Source organism: Abramis brama (genome assembly GCF_963993115.1).
Source record: "Abramis brama genome assembly, chromosome: 2".
NCBI lineage: Eukaryota > Metazoa > Chordata > Actinopteri > Cypriniformes > Leuciscidae > Abramis > Abramis brama.
In genome coordinates this window covers 1,178,453-1,203,882 of record NC_139964.1, presented here as the reverse complement: position 1 = coordinate 1,203,882, position 25,430 = coordinate 1,178,453, and the positions used below count along the sequence as shown (strand labels likewise).

The 25,430-nt window shown below is 38.1% G+C and overlaps 1 protein-coding gene across 8 annotated transcripts in view; it reads left to right on the top strand.

Annotated features, from left to right (window-relative positions):
* LOC311077433 (NACHT, LRR and PYD domains-containing protein 1 homolog) overlaps nt 1-25,430 on the top strand; it is a 113,186-nt gene that overhangs the window by 73,849 nt on the left and 13,907 nt on the right. Inside the window, exons 1-8 of one of the 8 annotated variants that reach the window (XM_084105891.1) lie at nt 1,145-1,210; nt 2,563-2,701; nt 4,297-4,673; nt 5,013-7,004; nt 16,964-17,137; nt 17,228-17,401; nt 17,492-17,665; nt 18,421-18,585. In XM_084105891.1, coding sequence (XP_083962017.1) covers nt 5,122-7,004; nt 16,964-17,137; nt 17,228-17,401; nt 17,492-17,665; nt 18,421-18,585 — 2,570 coding nt within the window. In that variant the 5' untranslated portion in view covers nt 1,145-1,210; nt 2,563-2,701; nt 4,297-4,673; nt 5,013-5,121. Of the gene's footprint in view, nt 1-1,126; nt 1,211-2,562; nt 2,702-4,296; nt 4,674-5,012; nt 7,005-16,963; nt 17,138-17,227; nt 17,402-17,491; nt 17,666-18,420; nt 18,586-25,430 lie in introns of those variants that run through there. The other 7 variants (XM_084105892.1, XM_084105888.1, XM_084105889.1 and 4 more) reach the window with 7 other exon arrangements.

Below are 25,430 nucleotides of genomic sequence, written 5' to 3'. Positions count from 1 at the left end.
TCTAGTGACCATCAGAGACTGCTTATGCCAATTTTCATGCTTGTATCACCAAATAAACCACTATATCACTTAACTGCTCCACTAAGGTGTCGGCCATCTTGAAAAATGAAAAATCTTGAAATTTCAAGTGGCTCGGACAATTTTCTTGTCAAGTGACCAATGGAGACTGCTCATGCCAATTTTCACGCTTGTATCATAAACTGAACGATTATATCACTTAGCCGCTCCACTAAAACAAACAATTGAAACAATTAAAATATTTCATAGAAATGCAGTCTGAAGATGGTAATGAAATTACAGGCCCGCAGCGTTTCAGTTTCGTGGCCGGTCATGAAATTACCAAGTTATTACGAATAGAGTATCTTGAATGTTGTTGGTTATCTTATAACTTTAGGAGACCGTACTGACGACATTGTCAGTTGGTAATTTGATGGTGATGAAATTGCAGAAATGTGACAATTTGAAATTACCAAAAAGTAGGATTAAATGACGTAACTGGTACGTAGTGTGTTAGCTGGGTGAGCTTCTCAATTAAGCCTCAATTATAATTCATGCAAAAAACATGATTCACACATGCGTAGACAATTTCACATGCATGAAACCTAATTCACGTACGAACACACACAAAAAAGCAATTCACATTCACAAAAAGCAATTCACATTGGTAAAGGCAGTAATTAATGAAACTTCTGCTCGTATAATCACAGACCCCTGGAAATCTCTCAGATGATCAAACTGTTTCCTTCATAAATGACAAAACCAGCTTGATGATATTTACAGATGTAAAGCTGAAGACGCTTCTGTGCGATCTAGGAGGAGCAAGACACACACACATACGTTTATGTTTAATCTTAATGAATGTAAGAGTATATTTTATTAAAATGCGTGAGACAAAACCGCAGAAACCGTTAAACGTCAATCACGCAGCGCGCGCAGTGAGTCAGGAGCTTTTCTTCTGAGGGAACTTTTACTTCACGACAAATGACTTTTAAACAGTAATAATATATTTTACTATAGTAACTGAGAGTAATGTATCATATCCGCCTCAGGGTTTTCATGTTTCAGGTCAGGTGAGCTCTGATGCACAGGAGCAGGTGGAACAGGTGTGACGACTCTCTCCTTCAGGAAACAGATCGGCGAAAACAAGTTAAAACACTTGATGTAGGAGAAGACGACACTTCGGAGACTCTTACAGATGTCACACTTCACGGTCAGTTATTTGCTTCTGATTAGATGTGTAGGCCTACATATACTATTTATATTATATATTTATATTATTTATATATATATATATTATCACACGTGCGTCGTTAGATCTATGTATCTGTAACTCGTTTGTTGGCTTGGTTTATGCAAAACAGAATAGCCTCTAAACCGCCTTTCTTTTTTCTGTTTCATGATTTCTTATTTTCCCATTCATGTATATGAAATGAGTTCATGATGTTTAAGTTTATTTGTCATGTGCATAAAGTTAGTGAGAGATTGTACATTGAAACGCTTGTATTCTACAACAGTACAGATATACCTGTCGTGATTATTGATTAATCGTCTGCTCGCTGTTATTCTATATAATCTCAGTTATTTTAGAGAAACACAATAAGTTTTCAATTTACATTTGAGTCGCCTTTTACCAAAAAATTAAAAGACAGCTTTCTAAAGTACACAAAGATAGTCAGAAAGACCCTTGTAAGAAAAAATGATGTGGACGTCGAAGATCTCAAAAATGAAGTTTATTACAGCATAGCAGTGGCAAGGTACACAAAGCACCTTGGGTTCACCGGCATCAGAATGAACCCAGAACATCCAAATCTCAAACCTTTTATCCGGTTACAGTTTACAACTCTTAATGTAAATGAAGTTGCTCTTGTTGTAACAGCTGTGGTCTGTATGTTAATGAAGTTGAGACACCCCATTTTCTGAGAAGATTCTCTATGTCCTACACCCATTCCCATTCTACAATTGATTACCATTTGTTCAGGATGTGATCAACCCAAATGGTCAACTCTTAATGTAAATGAAATCAGGACAGCAAAAGGTTTAGGTGATACAATCTATCTGAAGTGATCACATCTTTGATCTTCTGTTAAAACAGAACGGTCAAATGTTTATCCTGTTATTACTTAGAAATTCCATAAAGATATTAATACAAATTGTTGTTCTTGTAAACAACACTCAGAGACACTAGAACATTTATTGTGGCTTTGCCATTATGATTATTATGGAAATATTTCTCCCAATACATATAATCTGATGTTGTTATGTACACAAATATCAGAAATAACTTTTTGTTAGCAGAAATTACTTTGGGATTCTTTCTAACTCGTGTATCTAGAAGCATTTAAGCAGTTGAAACCATCATATTGGAAGTGAAATATCTGTCTTATATCTCATAATACCATCAATTAAATATTTTGTTAAGCATTATTGTAAAAAATCTGTAATGAACGCTCTTTTGGTAATAATTGGGAGTTAGTAAAATGTGATATTGGTAAATGAATGAGAAACTGAGTAAAACTGAGGAAAAGGCAGTAATTAATGAAACTTCTGCTCTTATAATCACAGACCCCTGGAAATCTCTCAGATGATCAAACTGTTTGCTTCATAAATGACAAAACCAGCTTGATGATATTTACAGATGTAAAGCTGAAGACGCTTCTGTGCGATCAGAGCAAGATGAACAAAACTCTGCATGATTTTTCAGGTTAGAGAAGTCTCTAACGCCCGTTATTACAGCATTTCTGCGCTTAGAGATTGAGGAAGTCATGATGTCACACACTCCAGTATACAGTAGGAGGCGCTAAACAACCTTCACGACAGAACTAAACCCGCCAGAACACTGAATGAAGAAGAAGAGAGATGGGCGGGGCTTATCGTTGATAGCTGAGCCCTCTGCGCATGCGCATTCAGAAACCGAATGTAAAGAAGATCCTTGTAAATTCACCTTCAGAAGTCTTGAAACATATATAGTCAGGCCAGCTGACAGTCTTGCCTGGGCCCGGGACGAGATAATCTAAATCTTTCATATTATGCGTATCGGACATGTCATTAGCAGACGTGTAGCCTATGGCAGGCACTGTGTGATTATCTCGGCAGTTTAGGACAGGACATCCCACAAGATGTGTGTCAACACAGAAAACATTTCATCACTGAATAGGTTTTTTCGTTTACTGAAATTGTGGTTTATGTATGCTGAATGGGCGGCATGCTTTTTAGAGAAGATAAGGCAACTTTTTTTTAATACAATTCACACCCCGCGGTAATTCAAGAGAAAAAATTCCAAATGCTCCACGTGAAACTGGGGTCTTCCGACCTTGTACTATCGTGTCAATTGACTTTGATTAATATGCGCGAGGGAGATAGCGCTCGACTTGTTGTTTGAAGACGTGAGAGTGGCTCTTGGCCACTATTTCAAGGACAATTAGGAAGAATACAAATAAAAAGCTTTTATGTAACTCAAATATTACATATTTTTTCCACAATTTTTATTTTATTTTATTATTATGCCTATTTTTTATTTTAATCCATAATTTAATAAGGGCCCAGTTCTGGTAATATGATTAATTATTTAATGTTTTATTCCACCTATGTGAAAATACTAAATATTAACAATAATAATAAAGAAGCAACAATGTGCATTTTTGAAAAAGTTAAATGGATTTAATTTGACAATTCACAATTTATGAAACATTATGACTGAAATCTGAGTTGTTGTGATTCATAGTGATTGTATTTCTTGCATCTGATTATTTAACTGCATGAAAACTCAGTACTGTGGAGGGAGAGCAGCTATTAATCATTATAAAAGTGTAACCGGCTGGATGTGGAAGCGTTCAGAGAGTTATTGATCAGATGTGCTGATCAGTCAGTGTGATATGAGCTCTGACACAGAGAAGCTGTCAGTGAGTCTCTCTACAGCAGCAGAAACACATGAAGCTTCTGAACAGAGAGAGATTCAGGCTTTTCCTCCTGCTGTTGAAGTTCAGTGTTCAGTGAGACTCAAGAGCATCAGAGAGACACTGACGGTGGGTAATGGAGACTGAAGCACTGATCCACTTCATCTCAGAGGTTCACATCTGGCCTTTGTGCAGTCAGACCAGTTCTTCCACAGTAAACCAGTACTTTATGGACTCCAGAAGAAAAGGATCCTCCACAATCTGCTGCAACTACAGTCTGAACGCACAGAAATCTCTAGAAAGTCACTGTGTGTGTAGTGTTGGGATTTGATTTTACTGTACTTACTGGAATAGGCTTAATGTCTCATGTAGTCTTACTAAATAGTCTTATGATTTTTCTCAGTGTTTCCTTATGCAGATCTGAAGTCAGTTTCTCATTATGGAGAACAGAGAGAGCTGTGAGAGATCTTCATCTCCAGATCCCAGCTGTGTGTCTGTGAAGAGTGACGCATCCATGGATAAGCCTCCTTTATTCAGTGATGAAGCAGTGACCTCTGACCCCAGTGATAAAGCAGTGACCTCTGACCCCAGTGATAAAGCAGTGACCTCTGACCCCAGTGATAAAGCAGTGACCTCTGACCCCAGTGATAAAACAGTGACCTCTGACCCCAGTGATAAAGCAGTGACCTCTGACCTCAGTGATGAACCAGTGACCTCTGACCTCAGTGATAAAGCAGTGACCTCTGACCCCAGTGATGAACCAGTGACCTCTGACCTCAGGTGAGTGTAAACCTGTAGTGGTGAATTAACTGTTTTATGGGAGTCACACACACTGAATTCACACAGAGAGAGGAGATTTGCAGTAGGGCTGCAACTAATGATTATTTTGATTATGGTTTAATTTGTTGATTTATTCTTTCAGTGAATCAGATGAAAAATCCTAAAAATAAAATGAATATGAATTCTTGAAGATGTATTTATATATATATATACATCCACTATTTTAAAAAATGTTGTTCCACATTATCCATTATTATCCACTTTATAAATTAGTTATTGCAGCCGTAATTAAAGAAATGAAACGTCAGACAGGAATAATTATTTCTCTGTGTTTCTCAGGATCTGGAGTCGGAGAGCTGTGCAATGCAGAAAGTGTTGAACTAAAACTGAAATGAAACACATTAATTGTACAGAAAATACAAGATTGTGTAGATTTAGATTTTAATTTATGTTATTTTTCTTGATCTTAAATCTCAGCAGAGTGAATAGAGATGATCAGACTGGAGAGCAGGATTCTCCTCAGCCAGTGAATGATGAACTACAGAGAGTCAAACACAGACACAAAGCCAGCATGAAGAACAAGTATGAGAGATTATTTGAGGGACTGAAACTCCAAGAGAATGAAACCCTCCTGAACAGGATCTACACACAGCTCTACATCATAGAGGGAGAGAGAGAAGGAGTGAATGAAGAACATGAGGTTTTACAGATGGAGAAAACAGCCAGAACACAACACTCACAAGACACTCCAATCCACTGCAATGACATCTTTAAAGCCTCTCCTGAACCAGGACGCCAGGAGAAAGAGCAGATCAAGACTGTTCTCACTAAAGGCATCGCTGGAATCGGGAAAACCGTCTCTGTGCAGAAGTTCATTCTGGACTGGGCCGAGGGAAAAGACCATCAGGATGTAGATTTCATGTTTGTGCTTCCATTTCGAGAGCTGAACTTGATCCGAGATCATCAGTACAGTCTTCACAGACTTCTGCTGGACTTTCATCCTGAACTTCAAGATCTGGACTCAAAGATTTATGAGGAGTGTAAAGTTGTGTTCATCTTTGATGGTCTGGATGAAAGCAGAATCACACTGATGTTTTCAGACGCTCAGGAAGTTTCTGATGTGACTGAGACTTCATCAGTGGGTGTGTTGATGTCAAAGCTCATGAAAGGAGATCTGCTTCCCTCGGCTCTCATCTGGATCACCTCCAGACCAGCAGCAGCCAATCAGATCCCCTCCAAATACATCCACCGTCTGACAGAGATTCAGGGATTCAATGAGCCTCAGAAGGAGGAATATTTCAGGAAGAGAATCAGTGACGAGCATCAAGCCAGCAGAATCATCTCACACATCAGAAGAGCAAGAAGCCTCCACATCATGTGCCACATACCCGTCTTCTGCTGGATCTCCTCCACTGTGCTTCAGAAGCTCCTGGAAGAAGATCTGAGTGCAGAAATCCCTCAAACTCTGACTGAAATGTACATCCACTTCCTGCTGATTCAGATCAACATGAGGAATCAGAAGTATGAAGAGAGAGATCCAGAGAAACTCCTGCAGTCCAACAGAGAAGTGATTGTGAAACTTGCTGGAGTGGCTTTCCATCAGCTGATGAAGGGCAATGTGATGTTCTATGAGGAGGACCTGATTGAGAGCGGCATAGACGTCACTGACGCCTCAGTGCATTCTGGGATTTGCACTGAGATCTTTAAGCAGGAATCTGTGATTCATCAGAGGAAAGTCTACAGCTTCATTCATCTGAGCGTTCAGGAGTTTCTCGCTGCTTTCTATGTGTTTTACTGCTATTTAATGAAGAACAAGGAACCACTGAAGCTTCTGGGTAAATTCAGGTCTGATGAACTCTCTCTGTATGATCTACTAACATCAGCAGTAAATAAAGCCCTCAGGAGTGGGAATGGACGGCTGGATCTGTTCCTGCGGTTCCTGCTGGGCGTCTCACTGGAGTCCAATCAGAGACTCTTACAGGATCTACTGACACACACAGAGAACAGCTCAGAGAGCATCAGGAGAATCACACAGTACATTAAAGACATGATCAAACATTCATATCCTGATCTCTCAGCTGATCAATCCATCAATCTGTTCCTCTGTCTGCTGGAAGTGAAAGATCAGACTCTGTCCAGAGAGATTCAGGAGTTTGTGAAATCAGACAAACACTCAGAGAAGAAACTCTCTCCGTCTCACTGCTCTACAATCTCCTACATGCTTCAGATCTCAGAGGAGGCGCTGGATGAGCTGAACCCCATGAAATACAACACATCAGCTGAGGGTAGAAGAAGACTGGTACCAGCTGTGGTCAACTGCAGGAAAGCTCTGTGAGTGTTTAATCATTAATAGCTAAAGAATCCTTTTTAATAATGCATCTTACATCTTTACAGGGGTCATGACATGGAGTTTTACATTATTTATTATATTCCCTGAGGTTCACTTATACTAGGGGAGCCAAACTCAGTTCCCTAGAGCACAAGTTTCCACGTTTTCACAGGTTTTTGGAGAATGGAGTTACATTTAAAATAAAAATAATATTTTGTTTTCATAAAGTCATAGTCTATAGGGCTGTATAAAAGGAATTAATATGTTAAATATATTTGACTTAAATAATTAACAGATTAACAAAAGAAAAGAGAACGCTGTGTGACAGTATTCTGCTGAGTTTGGTTTATTTCTGTGAAGCGCTCCACAAACTAGTTGACGGGAAGGAAATCGAGACGCCAGAAAACACGTCCTGTTTGTTTATTTTACAAAGCCACATGGTGCGTTCTATCTGACCGTTAGTGGACTGAGAAGTGGACTTCACAGGGTTTTATTTAAACAGGTTTTATTATTGGTACCAATTCTCAGCCATACGGTACCAATAATAAAACCTGTTTTGGCCCAGTTCAGGGCCAGTTAAGGGTGACTAACTGGCTGAGATTTGGGCCAGTTATGGCCCATGTGTGCCCCTTGTCTCTAATCCAGTTCTGGGCCACTTCAGGGCCGTCATTCTTTGCGGTACTTGGGCCGAGGGAAAAGTGATTGTGTGGCCCAGAGCTGGGCCAGAAAAAAAAGTGCTATGTGGGTAACCATATCGACACCACCCTTTAACCAGAAAACCCAAAACTGAGCCATAACCCAGCATAATCTTACCCAAACCATGTAAATAAATAAGGCACAAGAAAATTCAATTCTGAAAAATAGTTTATTTAACAATAGGCACAAGCCAATAATAATAAATTATTATTATTTCCTATTTTTTTTTCCAGTACATTCAAAGCTTAACATCTTATAACCACCTCAAAGTGCATTTGATTTCAAAATGTTCTGGTCTGTCTTAAACAGTAGTTTACTTATTGTAGTAATGCACAAGCCAAAAAAAAAATGGCTTGAATTTGTGAACACTATTTTAGTTGCCTGAACAGCCAACTATGTACACCATTTTTTCAATTCTAACTACCGGTAAATGAATCTATCAATGAATCTAGCACTGAAATTTAAACATATAATGTAATTTTACTCACAACAAACATAGAGCAAATTAAAAAAATTACTTAAAACAAATTTGCACATAAGAATGTTTGTATGTGTGAGGGAGAAAGTGATGCTATTTAGGACTGTCCTCAGGAAGTGAAGTACAGCTCTGCAGCCCCTCTTTTCTCCTCAAGCGCTCTCGCCAGAAAGCAACATAGTGTCGGCCCAGATCCGGCCCACATCTGGACCGTGTGAAATCCACATGAACCAGATCTGGGCCAGATCTGGGCTGATACTATGTTGCTGTCTTACTCCATCTCAAGCTTAAGCCATCTTTGTATTGTTGCTTCTATCTCCTGATCAGTGGCACGATTTTTTCTTCACAGCAGCTAAAAGACAAAATACTAAATTAATAAATACAAATATTCATCCACCAACTGTAAATAAATTTAGGTAACAAATTAAAATAAGGTTGCTTCGGTTACATTTTATACAGGAAATGATTGCTTAATGTGGCACTATTGAATGACCCGTAGGCCGGTCAATCGCACCCCGGTCACGTCAGTGTGTACTCGCGTTCTCAAGTTCAGGGCAGTGAATCAGCAGCCATAGGCAAAAGTTCACTTCAATTAAAGAACAAGGTGACATCCGAGTTTGAATTCAGGTATTTAAAAAAGAGATGTTCTTCTATTTTTTAAAGATTGCCATTACATAAAATAAACTTCGTACCCGCCACGGTCGATTTTTAATCGAGGTTAAGCTTAAATAAAAATACTAAAAAAAATAAGAGAGCTGTAAGTTACACATCGCAGGCTTGATCTGTTTCGGCATGAGTGCAAAAGAGAACCCATGTGGTTGCATATCTGCTGTATGTATTACATCTAATGTTAGGTCGTACACAATATATAGACTGTAAAAAAAAAAATAGGGTCGTGCACAAAATAGCTTCACTTACCTGAACGGTTTGGTTGTCAGACAGACGTCTTCTTCACCCTTCAGACAGCGGGAGAAATTTCAAACGACGCAATCACGTGATCCTCATCCACCAACCAGAAAGCTGCTGTTACCGTGGAGATCGCACCAAAATAAACAAGTTCACTGCACAGTTAACTGTACATATTTTTAAATAAACTGTTATTTAGAATATATATATATATATATATATATATATATATATATATATAGTAAGTTTTAACATGATTTTGTGGTCCTTAAACTAAAGAGTATGGAAAACAGACTATTTTGTATGTGAATTAAGTTTTTTATTATTAGAAATTCATAAAAAAAAAAAAATTGTAACTCAATTGTCATGTTAGGAAAATGTATATTTTGTTCAGGTCAAATGGATTTTGGAATTTTTAAATGATTATTGAATTTTGTGAACACTGCTGAAAACTAAATTATATATTTGAAGAGTTCAGATGCAAAAACCTCTAAATGCCATCTGAAATTTCCTCCTAGAATGATCATTTTTATGAAGCTCGTATATTTAAGTTCAGTAATTTCACTTAAATGGCAATGAAAATTACCTATTAATTGCCATTTAAGTGAAATTATTGAACTTAAATATATGAGCTTGATAAAAATGATCATTCTAGGAGGAAATTTCAGATGGCATTTAGAGGTTTTTGCATCTGAACTCTTCATTTATTAATTATTTATCATTTTTTCTGGACATAGCTTTTTTCACTGACTCATAAGTCAATTCATATTATTATTGTTATTCATTATTAAAATCATTACATCTCTTTCGTAGTTTTGATAACTGCACCATCCATGGACAACACTTTAAACTGGTGGTGGTGGGGGGGCAATCCTTGAATATATAGTAGCGGTCTAAATACTTATAATTGTCCAGTACACAAAGTATGGCCCATAATCGCTACACTGATCTGGGCCACACACCTCCCATGCACAATCGGCCCAAATGTTGTCTGCCTCATGCAGTGCCAGCATTGCCACACTTGGCCCACAGTTGGCTGACACGATCTGGGCCACACACCTCCCATCCACAATCGGCCCAAATGTTGTCTGCCGTCATGCATGCAGTGCCATCATTGCCACGCATGGCCCACAGTTGGCTGACATGATGCATGCCAGTGCCGGCAACACGCCAGCAGTGCCATGATGAGGCCACATTTGGGCCAAGTCTGTTTGCTATGTGGGGCGATGCTGTCAGGGCTAGACTCTGGCCATCAACCACGGACACATCTAAACTATGAGTGTGTAGCAACCGTACAACTGGAGAATAGTGGACTTCGGCCTTGCGAGTGATGCGGTCCCGAGGACTTTTCTATCGCTTCAGAGGTGTGTGTGTGTGTGTGTGTGTGCGCGCGCGCACGTCTAAAATGTAACCCTGACCGTTTTACTTGCCTTTTGTTAAATAATCACTCGTTATTAAAATTTCGATAATACCTCAATTGTTTGGAACGTATGCTTAATTTGTGCAAATGTATATGTCACTGTCCATCTTTGTTATGTGGGTTAAGGGGGGCGCGTAGATCTAGGCTATGTACGGAACTTTTTTTTTAAGCGGAAAATTTATTATTTTAAAATATATGCATTTATAGTGTGTATAGAAACAAATATATATATTTTAGAATGACATAATTATACATATACATGTACATTTATATGTTTTAAATACAATTATGATTACTGTAGTAGGCTAATATGTAGCAGGGCATTCAGTTTCTTTTTGAAAGGACAAAAATAAGGTGTCAGTGTATTTCATTAGAAATTTAACTTTGTCAGCTATAAAAAAATCTAGCATTTCCTCGCGTTTTACCACTGATTTTTAGTGACAGTCGATATGCTTGGGCCACTGGCGATGACCGTTTCCTCCCCTCTCCCCTGCCGTTGTTACGGATCAACTGGGGATCATGTTAACTGGGGACGCGCGCGTGCACGCAGATAGTTTTACCTGGATTTCCAGCAGTTGTTGAACGGTGAAAGATTCGTCACAGCGAATCTTTCACTGAGCAGATTTAAAAGCTTTCAACGTTATTGGTAAATGTTTGTATCATATTAGACACTGTTGTTTACTCTGTCGCTGCTCCGCTGAATGTTTCAGACGCATTTAAGGGAAGTTTGAATGTGTTTTAATTTCACGACACAGACCACGCCCACATTATTTTGTTACATTCGTTTCAATGAAATTGAATATCTGATGACAACTGTAAGTAGATTAAATAAATTATGCTATTGACATTGTGTCTTTGCAGTGCATGTGTATTCGCAGATTATTGTTATGATGCCAATTTGTGGCTTAATTTAAATTGAGCAGCAGTACTGCTAAAAGGGATGTCAAGCATTTATTTATTATTTATTTTAATGTTACTGAGGAATGAGTTAAAACATAAAGCATACAGTAGGCTAGACTCCATAAATGTTCCTAAAGAGTGTTGAAAATTGAGAAGCCATAGTTTATGGATCCAGTGAATTACCCACAGCATTTATTCAGGGGAATGTTCAACAAATGTATTCATTAGCTAACAGGTATGAAAGTAACAATAAAAAAAGGAAGAAAAAATAATAGGCAAATGTGCATGCATGCAGGACAGCTGTATTTGCCAACAGTGGAAGATCTGACCACACAGTCCCACCTTCCACATTCTGAACATTCAATCTAAAGAAGGGAGAACAAACTATAGACTAAGTTACATGTTAATGAAGAACAGTTACTTGTTTTGCAATGTATATGTATACATTTTTCTTACCCATTGGCCAGTTTGGCCTTCATACCTACTCTCCATCTAATGTAATCATGTTATATTAGTAAATAAATGTCACAGTTGTATTATCTTTTTAAGAACAATTTAACACACCATCACCCTTCATTGTGAAATTTTCACATCTCCTCTTTATATAATCACGCTCCTTTCTTGAGCAGCGGTCGGGATATTGGTTATCCTGCAAAGTTTTTGATTTGTATAACTTTAATTGCATCCATTTGCTGTGGCAGTATATGGCCTAACAACAATGACACTTCATTTATAGCCCTTTTAATCTGTTCCTAATGGTTAGCAGACAACAATAATGAAAGCACATGATGTGATGATTCATAACAAGTAAAGAGAATATGTTAATGAGATGGTACCAGTCAAATGAAGAGAACTGGCATAATTTAAATTTATATTACATAAAAAGATTGTGTCATATTTCTTTTGTTAAAGAGGTCAGCAAAAAAAGTAAACAATAAAGCATTTCCTATTGTTTTAGAGAGGGTCATGCTATGCATGTGAGGTGACAAATGATTAAGAGGTTAGTGACAGTAGGCCTATGAGAATATTAGCCATAGAGAATATCAGTATATATTTGCAATAATTCATTATCACTATATCATATATTTTGCTTATTTCAGTAATACAATTTGTGGTTGCCTTTCAGTGTTTTTCACAGGACTTTAATCACTAAAGACAAAGTGTTTTCTACATGTCCAATACAAGACATTAGATACACAACATTCAAGTTCATGCTCTTACTGAGCATAATGTACATTTACACATTTGGCAGACACTTCTATCCAAAGCGACTTACATTGCGTTTCAAAGTATACATTTACATTTATCAGGTCTTATTTTCCCTGGGAATTGAACCCATGAACTTGGTGTTGTAAGTAACAACGCTCTACTGTTTGAGCTACAGGAAAGCTCGACACTATGTACAATTCAATATTACTATATATTTGCTATATAGAATTGTTCTGAAAGAAGAAGAGTCAAAATTCGTTTTTATTTTTTATTTATTTATTTATTATTTTATAAATCTGTTGAAAATGTCACAAGTTCATGAGATAATTAACTTCATGACCCTACGTGTATAAGCATAGCTGCTTTGTGTCCAGGGGAAAGGATACAGAGGTGTCAGAGCTGGTTGTACAGAAAAGAGATCTTAGTATAATCAGCAGAGTAAAATAAGTGTTTTTATATAAAAAATAATAGATCCATTATAAAATTAGGCTATATGCAGATCAATAAATGCAACTTGAAAAAAATGTAAATGACTTTGCAATTTATGTTTCTTTTAGGTAGCCTAGCTACTTTAATTTAATCTACATCTGTTGTTATTTGTGATTAGAACTCATGACAACACACTACAGAAAATATGATACACTAATGTTGAGAAGAAGATTCTTACACGTCTTCTGAAGTGCACTGACAAGTCTGTTCATCCAATGAAACCGAAATGCCCCATGTTAACATAGGCGTGGTTTCTGAGCTTGACACTTAAGTATGTTAAACTTATTTGAAATTGCGTCAAATACGCAGGAATATACACTTCAAAAACAAATCGCTTTATTATGCATACCAGTGTGTATACAACTGGTGAAACATACGTTTTTAATCATGGATCCGTGAAAAATGGCTGCGACGAATCTGTAGCCGTCTAACATCTGCTGGAAATCCAGGTAAAACTATCTGCGTGCACGCGCGTTTCCCCAGTTAACATGATCCCCAGTTGATCCGTAACACCGTGCCATAAGGTGTGTTCTAGTGATGGGATTTATGGCTCTTTGAGGGGATCCGGATCTTGGCGATCCGTTCCTTTCTTTTGGCTCTTTTTAAATATTTAATATGTTTTAAGAAGCCAGCTTGGGGGCATCTCAGTTTATCCTGGAAATAATCACTGGGAGGAATGATGAGGTGAGATTTGTAGTCAAATAATTAAAACTCAGATATCACACACCAATATCTGAGTTTGAATTATTCTGAAATATTGATTATTACCTCATTTGTCAATGTGTGGACTATATTCCATAGGGTTGCACAACATCCCTCTGCTTAGACAGTGACATCACTATTTTGGATTTACCTTTAGTACAAAGTGTGTGTATGTGTAAAGCTACGTTGACTTATGTTATTCATACAATACCTACTCACAAATAAACATCAAAAACAAAGCCGGCTGCAATGATTTCTGTGCAAAACAGCTTTTACTACAAACACTTCCACACAAGAACATTGTTATCACACAAGAACATTTTGATATAAATATTTAAAGTTTTAAATATATACTGTAGATAAAATTAGAATAAATAAAATGGAAATGTCTACACACAGTCCACTATTACTACTATTACTACTGTAAACTTTGCAAATAGGACATCAGCCCCTTCAAGTCTTAAATGAACAATAACAAAGTGGGCTGCAATGAATGTCTGTGCAAAACAGCTTTTAGTGAAAATTTCTATACAAGAACAGTATCACAAAAGAACATTTTGATAGATAACAAAAAATGTTTAAAGTATTAGACATATACTGTAGATAAAATTAGAATAAATGAAATGGAAATGTCTACGTACAGGGTTTTTTTCCACTGGAGTACTCGCGTGAAGGATGCGTGCACAACTATCATCATTAGGCAGTAGCACCCCCTATAACTGTTCTGTCTCGCGGAGGAGCTAATGTGTGTGCATCTGTGTGAAACACAAAAAAAATCTAAATGAATATATAACCGTGTATGAAAATACCATATGAAAAGATAATGCAGGATTTAAAATGTTTTAAAACGACATAAGGACACCAATTTAGTAGATAAAGTTGACTGCTCGTACAAACCGCTTTTTTTCAACATCGCGTCATTTTACGTCACACGAGGGAGACGTGTGCTGTGCTCTGCCGCAGCTCAGTGCAGAATAGGTATTCAGTAAGAGCGGTCGTGAGTCAGTGTGTTTTCAGTAGTTTTTGTATTTTAATTTATCATCGTCATGGTAATTTTTTGTGTTTGTGGAGCTTGCAAAAACTCCAGCCTGTCAGTGTAAGCGGAATGAAACTGAGCTACTCGTTATTGTGTTTGTGTGGACCGTTTATCAGTTTGGACCAGTGCAGCGCGAGCCTGATCAAGCAACACTGTAACTGCGAGATCCAGTAAATAAAGCATTTGAATTCGCCACTGAAGTAATAACATCGCTGCGAGATCTAGTGAGAAATATTCACATTTCTTCGTTATTAACGGATCAAACAGCGCTGACGTGGAAACCAGGAATAAACATGAACATGCAATGAATGAACAAACTATCCAGTGTCCACAGATCAGCAACATTCACCATGTCTTTACTGTAGTAACACTAACTGCAACCATGGAAGTTTGGCATTTTCCACTAAGGCCCAGTATGCATCCACTTCCCTGCAACACTGACTTTCCTCAGCTGTAAACATTGCCTCGCATTTCCCACACAAGCACCTATGGAACAAAAAATGTATCAGGAATAAATATCTCTCTGTCTCTCGATGAGAAACCGCTAAGTTATATCACGTAACGTTAGTCTGGGCGGATATTAATGAGCATGACAAACGCCTGATCAAAGCTTAGTTTCTGTTATTGTAAGTTCCGATATGTTCTGTCTAACATTAATCCTGGCCTGTCCCTGCTCTCTTGGCAGCCTAGCAGGCTCATAATTGTATGGCTGTGGTCCGTCAACAATTTCCTTAGCGTCCGAAATGTCATTGCGATCCACTTTTCCCTGTTGTTTGAATCGACCGCTCTCCCTCGTGCTACGTCACGCCCGTCACGCCCATTTTCAGATGCGGAAGTAAAATTTTCTCACAAAAACGACTCCAGAAGCCACTGTAGCGTATTTATAATTTTTTTTTAAATTAAATCTAGTTCCTACATTATTTTTCTATACATTGACTTGTTGGGTCTTCTAACCTGCAAGATGCTCTTTAAACAAACCTGATACGGCTAATCAGGAGCTGATTTGTACTGTTAAGAATCCATAAATCTGAATAAAGATTTTACAACCTCATTCTGACCCTCTTTCTGAAATGACCCGTTTTCAAGGGGTGGCTTTCTGTAAACACCAGTGTTATAATTTGCTAATGTCACTGCATAGGAAAAAGTATTAATTAATTATCGCAAATTATCGTTGCCATGGAAGCGAATCAATCAAACTAACTTTAGCTGTAAAATAACTTTATTAAAGAACTGCTATAAAGCCAAAACAATCTCTGTTACCTTAAATTATACGTTTATCTCTGTAAAGCTGCTTTGAAACAATCTACATTGTTAAAAGCGTATATATAAATGAAGATGACTTGACTTGACTTGACCCTGTGTTTTTTAAAACACCCATATAAAACGGTTATTTATAGACAAAGAATTATTAAACTGCTTACGTTTTTTTAATCAAAATACTTTTGCTTTGAGATCTAGCTGCTGTCAGATCCTATACAGTTGCTGCTTTATCTTTGCACAAGTTTCTTTGCAAACTCTCTCTGAAAAAACTCAAACTATTTGTTGATGCGAATGTATTTGCCCATGTGACGTCACAAAACCCACAATATTCTAACAAGCCATTTTTGGAGCTTGGTTGAATACATTTTTTTTTTCTTTTTTTTTTTTCTGAGGACGTTTTAAGCTGTGAAACTTGCCGGATGTTTCAATGGTACAAAGACCTCTTATATGTCAAAATAATTTAGTAATTTGACTACTAAATTAAATGTTAAACTAAATGTCCCCAATTAAGCAAGCCAAAAGCCAATGGCAACAAAGGTGAAAAAAGGCGACAGTGGCAAGAAACCAAAACTCCATCAGGGCAGAATGGAGAAAAAAACCTTGGGAGAAACCAGGCTCAGTCGGGGGACCAGTTCTCCTCTGAACAGTGTATGATTATGATTCAGGCAGCATTATAGGTCAGAAGTCAGCTGGAACTGGATATTATTCTGATTGTTCCAATCTAATCTGAGATAAGATTATCTATGAGAGATAATTTACAGTCTGCCGTTCATAATGTCGATGTATGTGTGTGTGTGTGTGTGTGTGTGTGTGTGTGTGTGTGTGTGTGTGTGTGTGTGTGTGTGTGTGTGTGTGTGTGTGTCTGTAGGTTGTCTGGCTGTAAGGTGACAGAGGAAGGCTGTGGTTATGTGTCTTCAGCTCTGAGTTCAAACCCCTCACACCTGAGAGAGCTGGACCTGACGAACAATGCCCTGCAGGATTCAGGAGTGAAGATTATTTCTGAAGGACTGAAGAGCCCACACTGTCAGCTGCAGATTCTGAGGTATTTAAGAACATATGAGAGATTATTTACAGTCTGCCGGTCATAATGTTGATGTGTGTTTGTAGATGGTCTGACTGTGTGTGTCTGTAGGTTGTCTGGCTGTAAGGTGACAGAGGAAGGCTGTGGTTATGTGTCTTCAGCTCTGAGTTCAAACCCCTCACACCTGAGAGAGCTGGATCTGAGCTACAATGACCTGCAGGATTCAGGAGTGAAGATTATTTCTGAAGGACTGAAGAGCCCACACTGTCAGCTGCAGATACTGAGGTATTTAAGATCATATGAGAGATTATTTACAGTCTGCCGGTCATAATGTTGATGTGTGTTTGTAGATGGTCTGACTGTGTGTGTCTGTAGGTTGTCTGGCTGTATGGTGACAGAGGAAGGCTGTGGTTATGTGTCTTCAGCTCTGAGTTCAAACCCCTCACACCTGAGAGAGCTGGACCTGACGAACAATGACCTGCAGGATTCAGGAGTGAAGATTATTTCTGAAGGACTGAAGAGCCCACACTGTAAGCTGCAGATTCTGAGGTATTTCAGAACATATGAGAGATTCATCACACCAACACAGAAAAGATAAACGGGACAGGTGCTAGCTTTTGGAGATTATGTGGGAAAAGGGAATATAACCATTATCATATTTCTGGGCAGTGTCAGAAATTAACCCAGTTTTGGCAAGGGATTGAAGGGAATTTGGCAGCTGCTTTTGAGGTGATGATTCCTTGTAATTGTGAATGTTTACATCTGGCTTACATCATTCTTCTGGCAGCCAGTAAAAAGTAATTACAAAGAAATGGCTAAAACCAGAGCCACTTACAGTTGATGATTGGATTGACATATTACACTATATATATATATATATATATATGTATATATGTGTGTGTGTGTGTGTGATGGAAAAGATTTCCTTTTCCTTAAGAACCCAGATAGAATACATTTGTTCAATATGGAAAAAAAATATTGATTATATAAAACCAATTCGCACTGACTTTTTTGTTTGTTTTGTTTTTAATAATTATAAGTAATAGCTCCCCTTGTTCTTGTGTAAAACACAAAACATCTGTATAAGCTTGAGTATTTAATTTCCATGACCATTGGTAGACATGATGGGTTATAATGCTGTCTCTGTATTGACGTATATGTTTTTGTTTTATTGTAAAGAAGCATTTCTGACTTGATAAATGTATATATTTGTCCGCTGAAATTGAAAAAAGAACATATAAGAGATTATTTACAGTCTGCCAGTCATGTGTGTTTTTGTAGATGGTCTGACTGTGTGTCTGTAGGTTGTCTGGCTGTATGGTGACAGAGGAAGGCTGTGGTTATGTGTCTTCAGCTCTGAGTTTAAACCCCTCACACCTGAGAGAGCTGGATCTGAGCTACAATCACCCAGGAGTCAAGCTGATCTCTGGCAAACGGATGGATCCAAACTGCTCATTGCAGATACTCAAGTATGTGGGACAAGCAAGCCTCGTTTACACTGCAGGTCTTGATGCCCAAATCTGGTTTGTTGTCTATATCCGATTTTTTTTGACCGTCCATTTACACTTTCTTGCCCCATATCCGATTAATGTGTTTACATTTGACTTACTATCTGAAACGTTGCGCATGCTTAAAGGGGGTTCTTGCACAGATGGACAAACGTGAAATATGCTTGATGCTAGCTTTGCGATATACCGTATTTTCCGGACTATAAGTCGCACTTTTTTTAATAGTTTGGCTGGTCCTGTGACTTATAGTCAGGTGTGACTTATGTATCAAAATTAATTCATACTGACTGACATGAACCAAGAGAAAACATTACCGTCTACAGCCGCGAGAGTACAAATGCTGCTCCTGTAGCCTACCCCTGAAAAAAATTACTGAAAACAACTGAAAAACCAAACAAAAGACTGAACACAAACAAAATGCCCTCAAAAAGAAAAAAATCTCCATGTTTTCGGTGCTGATGCGGTGGTGTAACATGTTCATGTAACATGTAAGTGTGGCGCTGCCAATGAAGCTCCTAAAAGCTGTCACGAAGAACTGCAAAAGTAATGATTATGAATATGTCAAATATAGCAAGGAGACATTTTAATTGTTTATTAATAAACAAGTGTTTTCTGTGTCAGTGTCGGCTGCAAAGATGAAGTTGACGATACTGACTCCTGATATTCGCCGTAGTGAACACGCCAGAGAGAAATACACATTTCATACAGATTACATAAGCAGAGAGCAGAGCAGTCTTTTTTCTTTCGTTTTGAATTGTTCTGTTTAAAAGTAGACATTTCAAGCTTTCTGTATATGTCTCAGGTCTGTGAGGCAAGTAGGCCAACGTATATGCTGAGTTTCGGTTCATTTATGAGATGAGCTCCAGTTCACGTGCCCGGCGCCTCCGTGTCGGGATTATCTATTGTCTACTATATTTACTTCTTATTTAATAAATCCAGGAAATCCAGGTTGATGAAACAGATTAAAATTAAGATACAATTAATACAAAACAAAATTAAATTTAAAGACAGGCTTTGTGCTTTCTGTTTGAGGTCTCTGTGAACGTTTCAAAGCAGTCTTTTAGTGCCGCTTTCAGAGCGGTCCCGTCCGTAACACTGTTTTTTCCTCAATGCGAACACAAAAAAATTAAAATTCAGCCTGTTGTTCTGTGTGCTATTGTGTAGTTGAATAACTTGCCTTTCCAGATTAAATGTCTGTTCTTGGTCTTGGATTTTGTGAAATAAATGTCTAAATAAATGCGCCTTATATTCCAGTGCGACTTATATATGTTTTTTTCCTCTTCATGATGCATTGACTGATGCGACTTATAGTCCGGAAAATACAGTAGCCTATGCGAAGTTCGCCAACTATCACCATGATTTTGAGGCGGAGGAGGAAGAAAAGGGCCATCATTGCAGCCTGCACATATGCTTCAGTTATTGTGTGCGAGAGAGATCTCAGGACTGGTGGGAACATATAACACGATCTCATGAAAGTGCGTATCTATACCACAAATTTTATTTCTCGTGCCATTTATATGCCAAAAATAGTTTCTGCATGCAGATATGCACTGTAAACCCCTTGGGTACGATTAGGGGTGTGGAGTGCGTGTGTATTACACGCCATAAAGTACATCATATGCACGTGAAAACTGCGTATCATATGCACTCAAAAACTATTTTTGGCGTAAATGGCAGAAGTAATAAAATTTGTGCTATAAACACACACTTTCATGAGATCGTGGCGGGCTTTATCGAGGAGCAGCGGGTCTGAAATTTTAGGATGAGCAAGCCAACCTTTGATATGTTGTGTCAACGTGTGTCCACATTCCTCTCCTACGACGACACAACGTTTCATCGGGCCATCCGTCCCTTTGCAGATGCATGTCGGGGTTTCTCTCATCATTAAACCGCGGATATGTACCCTAATGCCTCAAAAAATCGGATCTGTCTGTTTACATGATAGTTGCATTGGCACATATCTGATTTATTTCCACAAATGAACGAGGCCTGAAACCGATTTCGAAATATCCGAATGCATGCGTTTTTTTCCTGTTTAGACTGTTATAGAAAACATCCGATCTGTGTCACATATGAGCAAAAAATCGGTATTGAACCCGGTAGTATTTTCAAATGACCGTGCTTCCCTCCCTCATGTCTTTCATCCACATGAGCCAAAAATACATTTTCTGGCTTTTCACATTTCTACTACATAAATGACCCAATTTAAATACACATTCATCTTTCCAGCAGTGAATTATCCCTTTAAGTAAGTTCAGTGATGTTTCATTTTTGTTGTAAAAAAGGTATTAATTTAGTTAATTTATGTATATTTCCGCTCTGGAGAAAACCGTGATGTCATGGTCCAGCTCGGTTGAGTTCTAATGTGCATTAATATCTAATATGTTCTAATATTCAGTCAATGCAGGCAGATCGATATTATTGTTGAATACTAAATTAAATGGAAAATTAAATGTCCCAAACTAAGCAAGCCAAAAGCCAATGGCAACAAAGTTGAAAAAAGGTGACAGTGGCAAGGAGCCAAAACTCCATCAGGGCAGAATGGAGAAAAAAAATCTTGGGAGAAACCAGGCTCAGTCGGGGGGGCAATTCTCCTCTGGCCAGCGAACGAACAGTGTATGATTATGATTCAGGCAGTATTATAGGTCAGAAGTCAGATTGGATTGGAACAATTAGAATATTATCCAGTTCCATCTGGTTGAAGACCAGAGTCATCATGCCGGTATGGAGACTGGTTTGTTGAGGATCAGAGCCAATGGCTGTCGTGTCAATGAGGCCTTCACAGGGGAGAGTCTAGTTGGCACAATCTCTGCTGACACTTCAGGGATGCGTTGTGGTCGTGTCTAGGCGCAGGTCCTCCATCTGATCTGGATACGGCCCGGATCCGGCTGACTACAGTAAACCTCAGAATAAGCAGAAAGACTAACATTAGCGTAGATGCCATTCTTCTTATGATGTAACGAGTACATTGGGTGTTATAGGAAGTGTTCCCGGTTCCGGCTGACCTAATTTATGCAGCCTAATAATCATTTAACTGATTTGTATAATAAGAATGTATAGGTTAAAGAGATGTGTTTTTTGTCTAGATTTAAACTGACAGAGTGTGTCTGCTTCCCGGACAATGTTAGGAAGACTGTTCCAGAGTTTAGGTGCTAAATAGGAGAAGGATCTACCGCCAGCAGTCGATTTTGGTATTCTAGGTATTATCAACTGGCCGGAATTTTGAGATCGCAATAGACGTGAAGGACTATAATGCGTTAAGAGCTCGCTCAAGCACTGCGGAGTTTAGTGCCATTTTAGTAACCATTTAGTGCTTTGAAAGTAATCAGCAATATTTAAAAATGTATACAATGTTTAATAGGGAGCCAGTGCAGTGTTGACAGAACCGGGCTAATATGGTCATACTTCCTGGTTCTGGTATGAACTCGAGCTGCTGCGTTTTGGACCAGTTGTAGTTTGTTTATTAAGCGTGCAGGGCAGCCACCCAGTAGAGCATTACAATAATCTAGCCTTGAGGTCATGAACGCATGAACTAACTGTTCTGTATTTTTCATTGAAGGCATATGACGTAATTTAGATATATTTTTAAGATAGAAGAATGCAGCTTTACAGATACTAGACACGTGACTTTCAAATGAACGATTGGTATCAAAGAGCACACCCAGGTTCCTAACCAACGACAAAGACTTGACAGAGCAGCCATCAAGTGTTAGACAGTTTTCTAGGTTAGTATGTACAGAGGTTTTTGGTTTAGTCATTAGAAAATCTGAGAAATTAAGAAATAGTAAATTACTAGTCATCCAAATTTTTAAATAAGATGCATTCTGTTAATTTCTTGAATTGCCATGTTTCATTGGGGCACGAAGAGATATAGAACTGGGTATCTTTGGCATTACAGTGAAAGCTAGTCCCATGCTTCCTAATGATATCTCCTAATGGTAGCATGTACAGAGTGAACAGCAGCGGTCCTAGTACTGAGCCTTGTGGTACGCCATACTGAACTTGTGATCGATAAGACATCTCTTCATTTACTGCTACAAACTGATATCGGTCAGATAAGTATGATTTAAACCATGTTAATGCTAAACCACTAATGCCAACATAATTTTTGAGTCTATTTAAAAGAATGTTGTGGTCTATAGTATCAAATGAAGCACTAAGATCGAGTAACACTAATAGAGAGATACAACCATGATCGGATGATAAGAGCAAATCATTTGTGACTCTAATGAGAGCTGTCTCAGTACTAAATCCTGACTGGAAATCCTTTCAGATCCCATTTCTTTCTAAAAAGGAACATAGTTGTGTGGATACTGCCTTTTCTAGTAGCCTCTCTTTGACAAAAAGGGTAGATTTGAGATTGGCCTGTAATTGACTAATTCTCTAGAATCAAGTAGCATTTTTTTAATAAGAGGTTTAATCATAGCCAGCTTAAAAGTTTTCGGTACATATCCTAGATTGAAAGATGAATTTAAAGGGGTGGGGTAAAATGCCCTTTTCACAAGATGTAAAATATATCTATGATGTCCCAAAGACTGTGTGTGTGAAGTTTTAGCGCAAAATACCCCACAGATATTTTTATATAGCAAGTTAAAGTTGTCACTTTTTGAGGGTTTGCAAAAACGCACCTTTTGTTCCTGGCCCTTTAAATGCAAATGAGCTGCTGCAGAGGGCGGGGTTTCAAGAGCTCATGTGTGTTAGCAGCTGCTATTACCTCACGCAGACACACTAAAATGACAGAAACTGCTCTGCCTTTAATGTTAAAACGGAGTCAGACAAAGATGGAGAGACTCAAGAAGAAGTGACAACATGTATAATGCAAAAGGACATCTCTGAATGGTTAGTTGATGAATTTATGTTGCTGATGTGGAGTTAACTACCTTCAATTAAGATATTCTGTCATGATAAATCTATAAATCGCTCATATAGGAACTGTTGTGAGATGCACACAGAGTGACTTTCTATTGCATGTGAAAAGATGGATGCTAAAGTTTGAGCTGACTCACAAATGTACTCTTATACAACAACTTTTCCTCTTCTCAACATGGACAGTGTGTTCCCGGGGGCGGGGTTTATGTAAATTCTAGGGTTAGTGATGTCACTAATCCGGGAGGAATGTTGTGTAGTCCCAACCAGCCGTTTGTTGTAGTCCTTTTCTTTAAAAGCAAATATCTTCCTTTGCTTTGAACTTTGAGCGTTGTAACTTTGCAGATGTTGTTTATGCTCAAACAGCAACATTACACACTAACTAAAGTTAGAAAAGTGAAATCATAATCAACCACCCCTTTAATGATATTATGAAGAGGATCTATGACCTCTGGAAGCATCTCTTTCAGTAGCTTAGTCGGTATAGGGTCTGACATAAATGTTGTTGATTTAGATAATTTAACGAGTTTAGTAAATTCTTCCTCTCCTATAGCAACGAATGAATGGATTTTTTTCCTCAGGGAGACTACAATGCACTGCCTGATGCGATACTGTAGTGGACGGTTGCATAGTTATCATTTTCTCCCTGATATTATCAATCTTATAAGTAAAGAAGTTAATTAAGTCATTACTGCTGTGCTCTTTGGAAACTTCAGAAGTAAAAGCTTTATTTATTGTTAATTTAGCCACTATATTTTTACTGAAGTCTACGCAAGCATATTGATCAATGCGTTCGAAACGCGACTGCGAAATCAGTTCACATTCACGTTTCTTAATTTTGCATTTGCAACATGTGACAATTTAAATGCTTAAAAATATAACGCATAATCCAAAGATGCTGCTCTTAGATACTGATTAATCACACAATTTAGGTTAAATCATCAATTGGAATTATCCAGGATTAAATCAAACAAAAGTTGCAAAGTTGCATCATGTACAAGCAGCAAGTGAGACACACATATCATGCCATGCACTGTAGAGACGTACACAGAAGCTAACTGCATTTTTAATGTATCTTCCAAAATAATATTGACAGCAACAATAGGAACAAACTTTTTCATAAAGAGGTGATATTTCCGCTATAAATTGATTTCCAGGGGCTTAAAAAAAACCCCACTCAAACCGGTGTGACGAGACACTTCTCTCGCGAGAAAAGACGAGACATGAGATTGGGTTCACGAGAATGAGACGAGACGAGATTTTTGCACAATATTTTATTTTATAGAAATCCTCAATGACAAAGTTCATGACTGGAAAAATAGTCTGCAGGTGCATTTTGAAATGTTTTAACTAATTATCCTCTAATGAATGTCATTTCAGTTCTACTTTGAGTATAAATTACCATATTCATTGAAAGACAACAATATACAAGCACTGTATGAGGTTTTGCCACAAACTCAACTGACTAGCTTTTCTCCTGTATGATTTCCCATGAGTCTCTTCAGACCTTACTGTACATGAATTATGAGCTTCCAGAACTTCTGCTTGAGGCTGTGTGTGACGACCTGATTGAACTCCTTACCACAAATTGAACATGGAAATAAAAACAGTATAAATAATACAAATAAATAAGTTTTCTCTTAGTCTTATTAAGTGCAAACAATAAGTGCAAGTGCAACCATAATCAAAGTACTGTAGCGCACAGACTCTAAATAATTGTTGTGAAATTGCTGTTTTAAGGCGGTGAGTTCGGAAAAAGGCCGGGTAGAGAGAAACGAGCGAGTGAGTTAAGCTGGTGTGATTGTGTACAGTTGTTGCGTTCCAGGTAAAAGTTCAGAAGCGGAGCCTCCCTTGTCTTACGGTCTTCAGACGTTACAGTACTCTCTCAATATTCAATGAGAAAACAGAGGCCAGAGCCACAACTACACAGTCCAGAGACA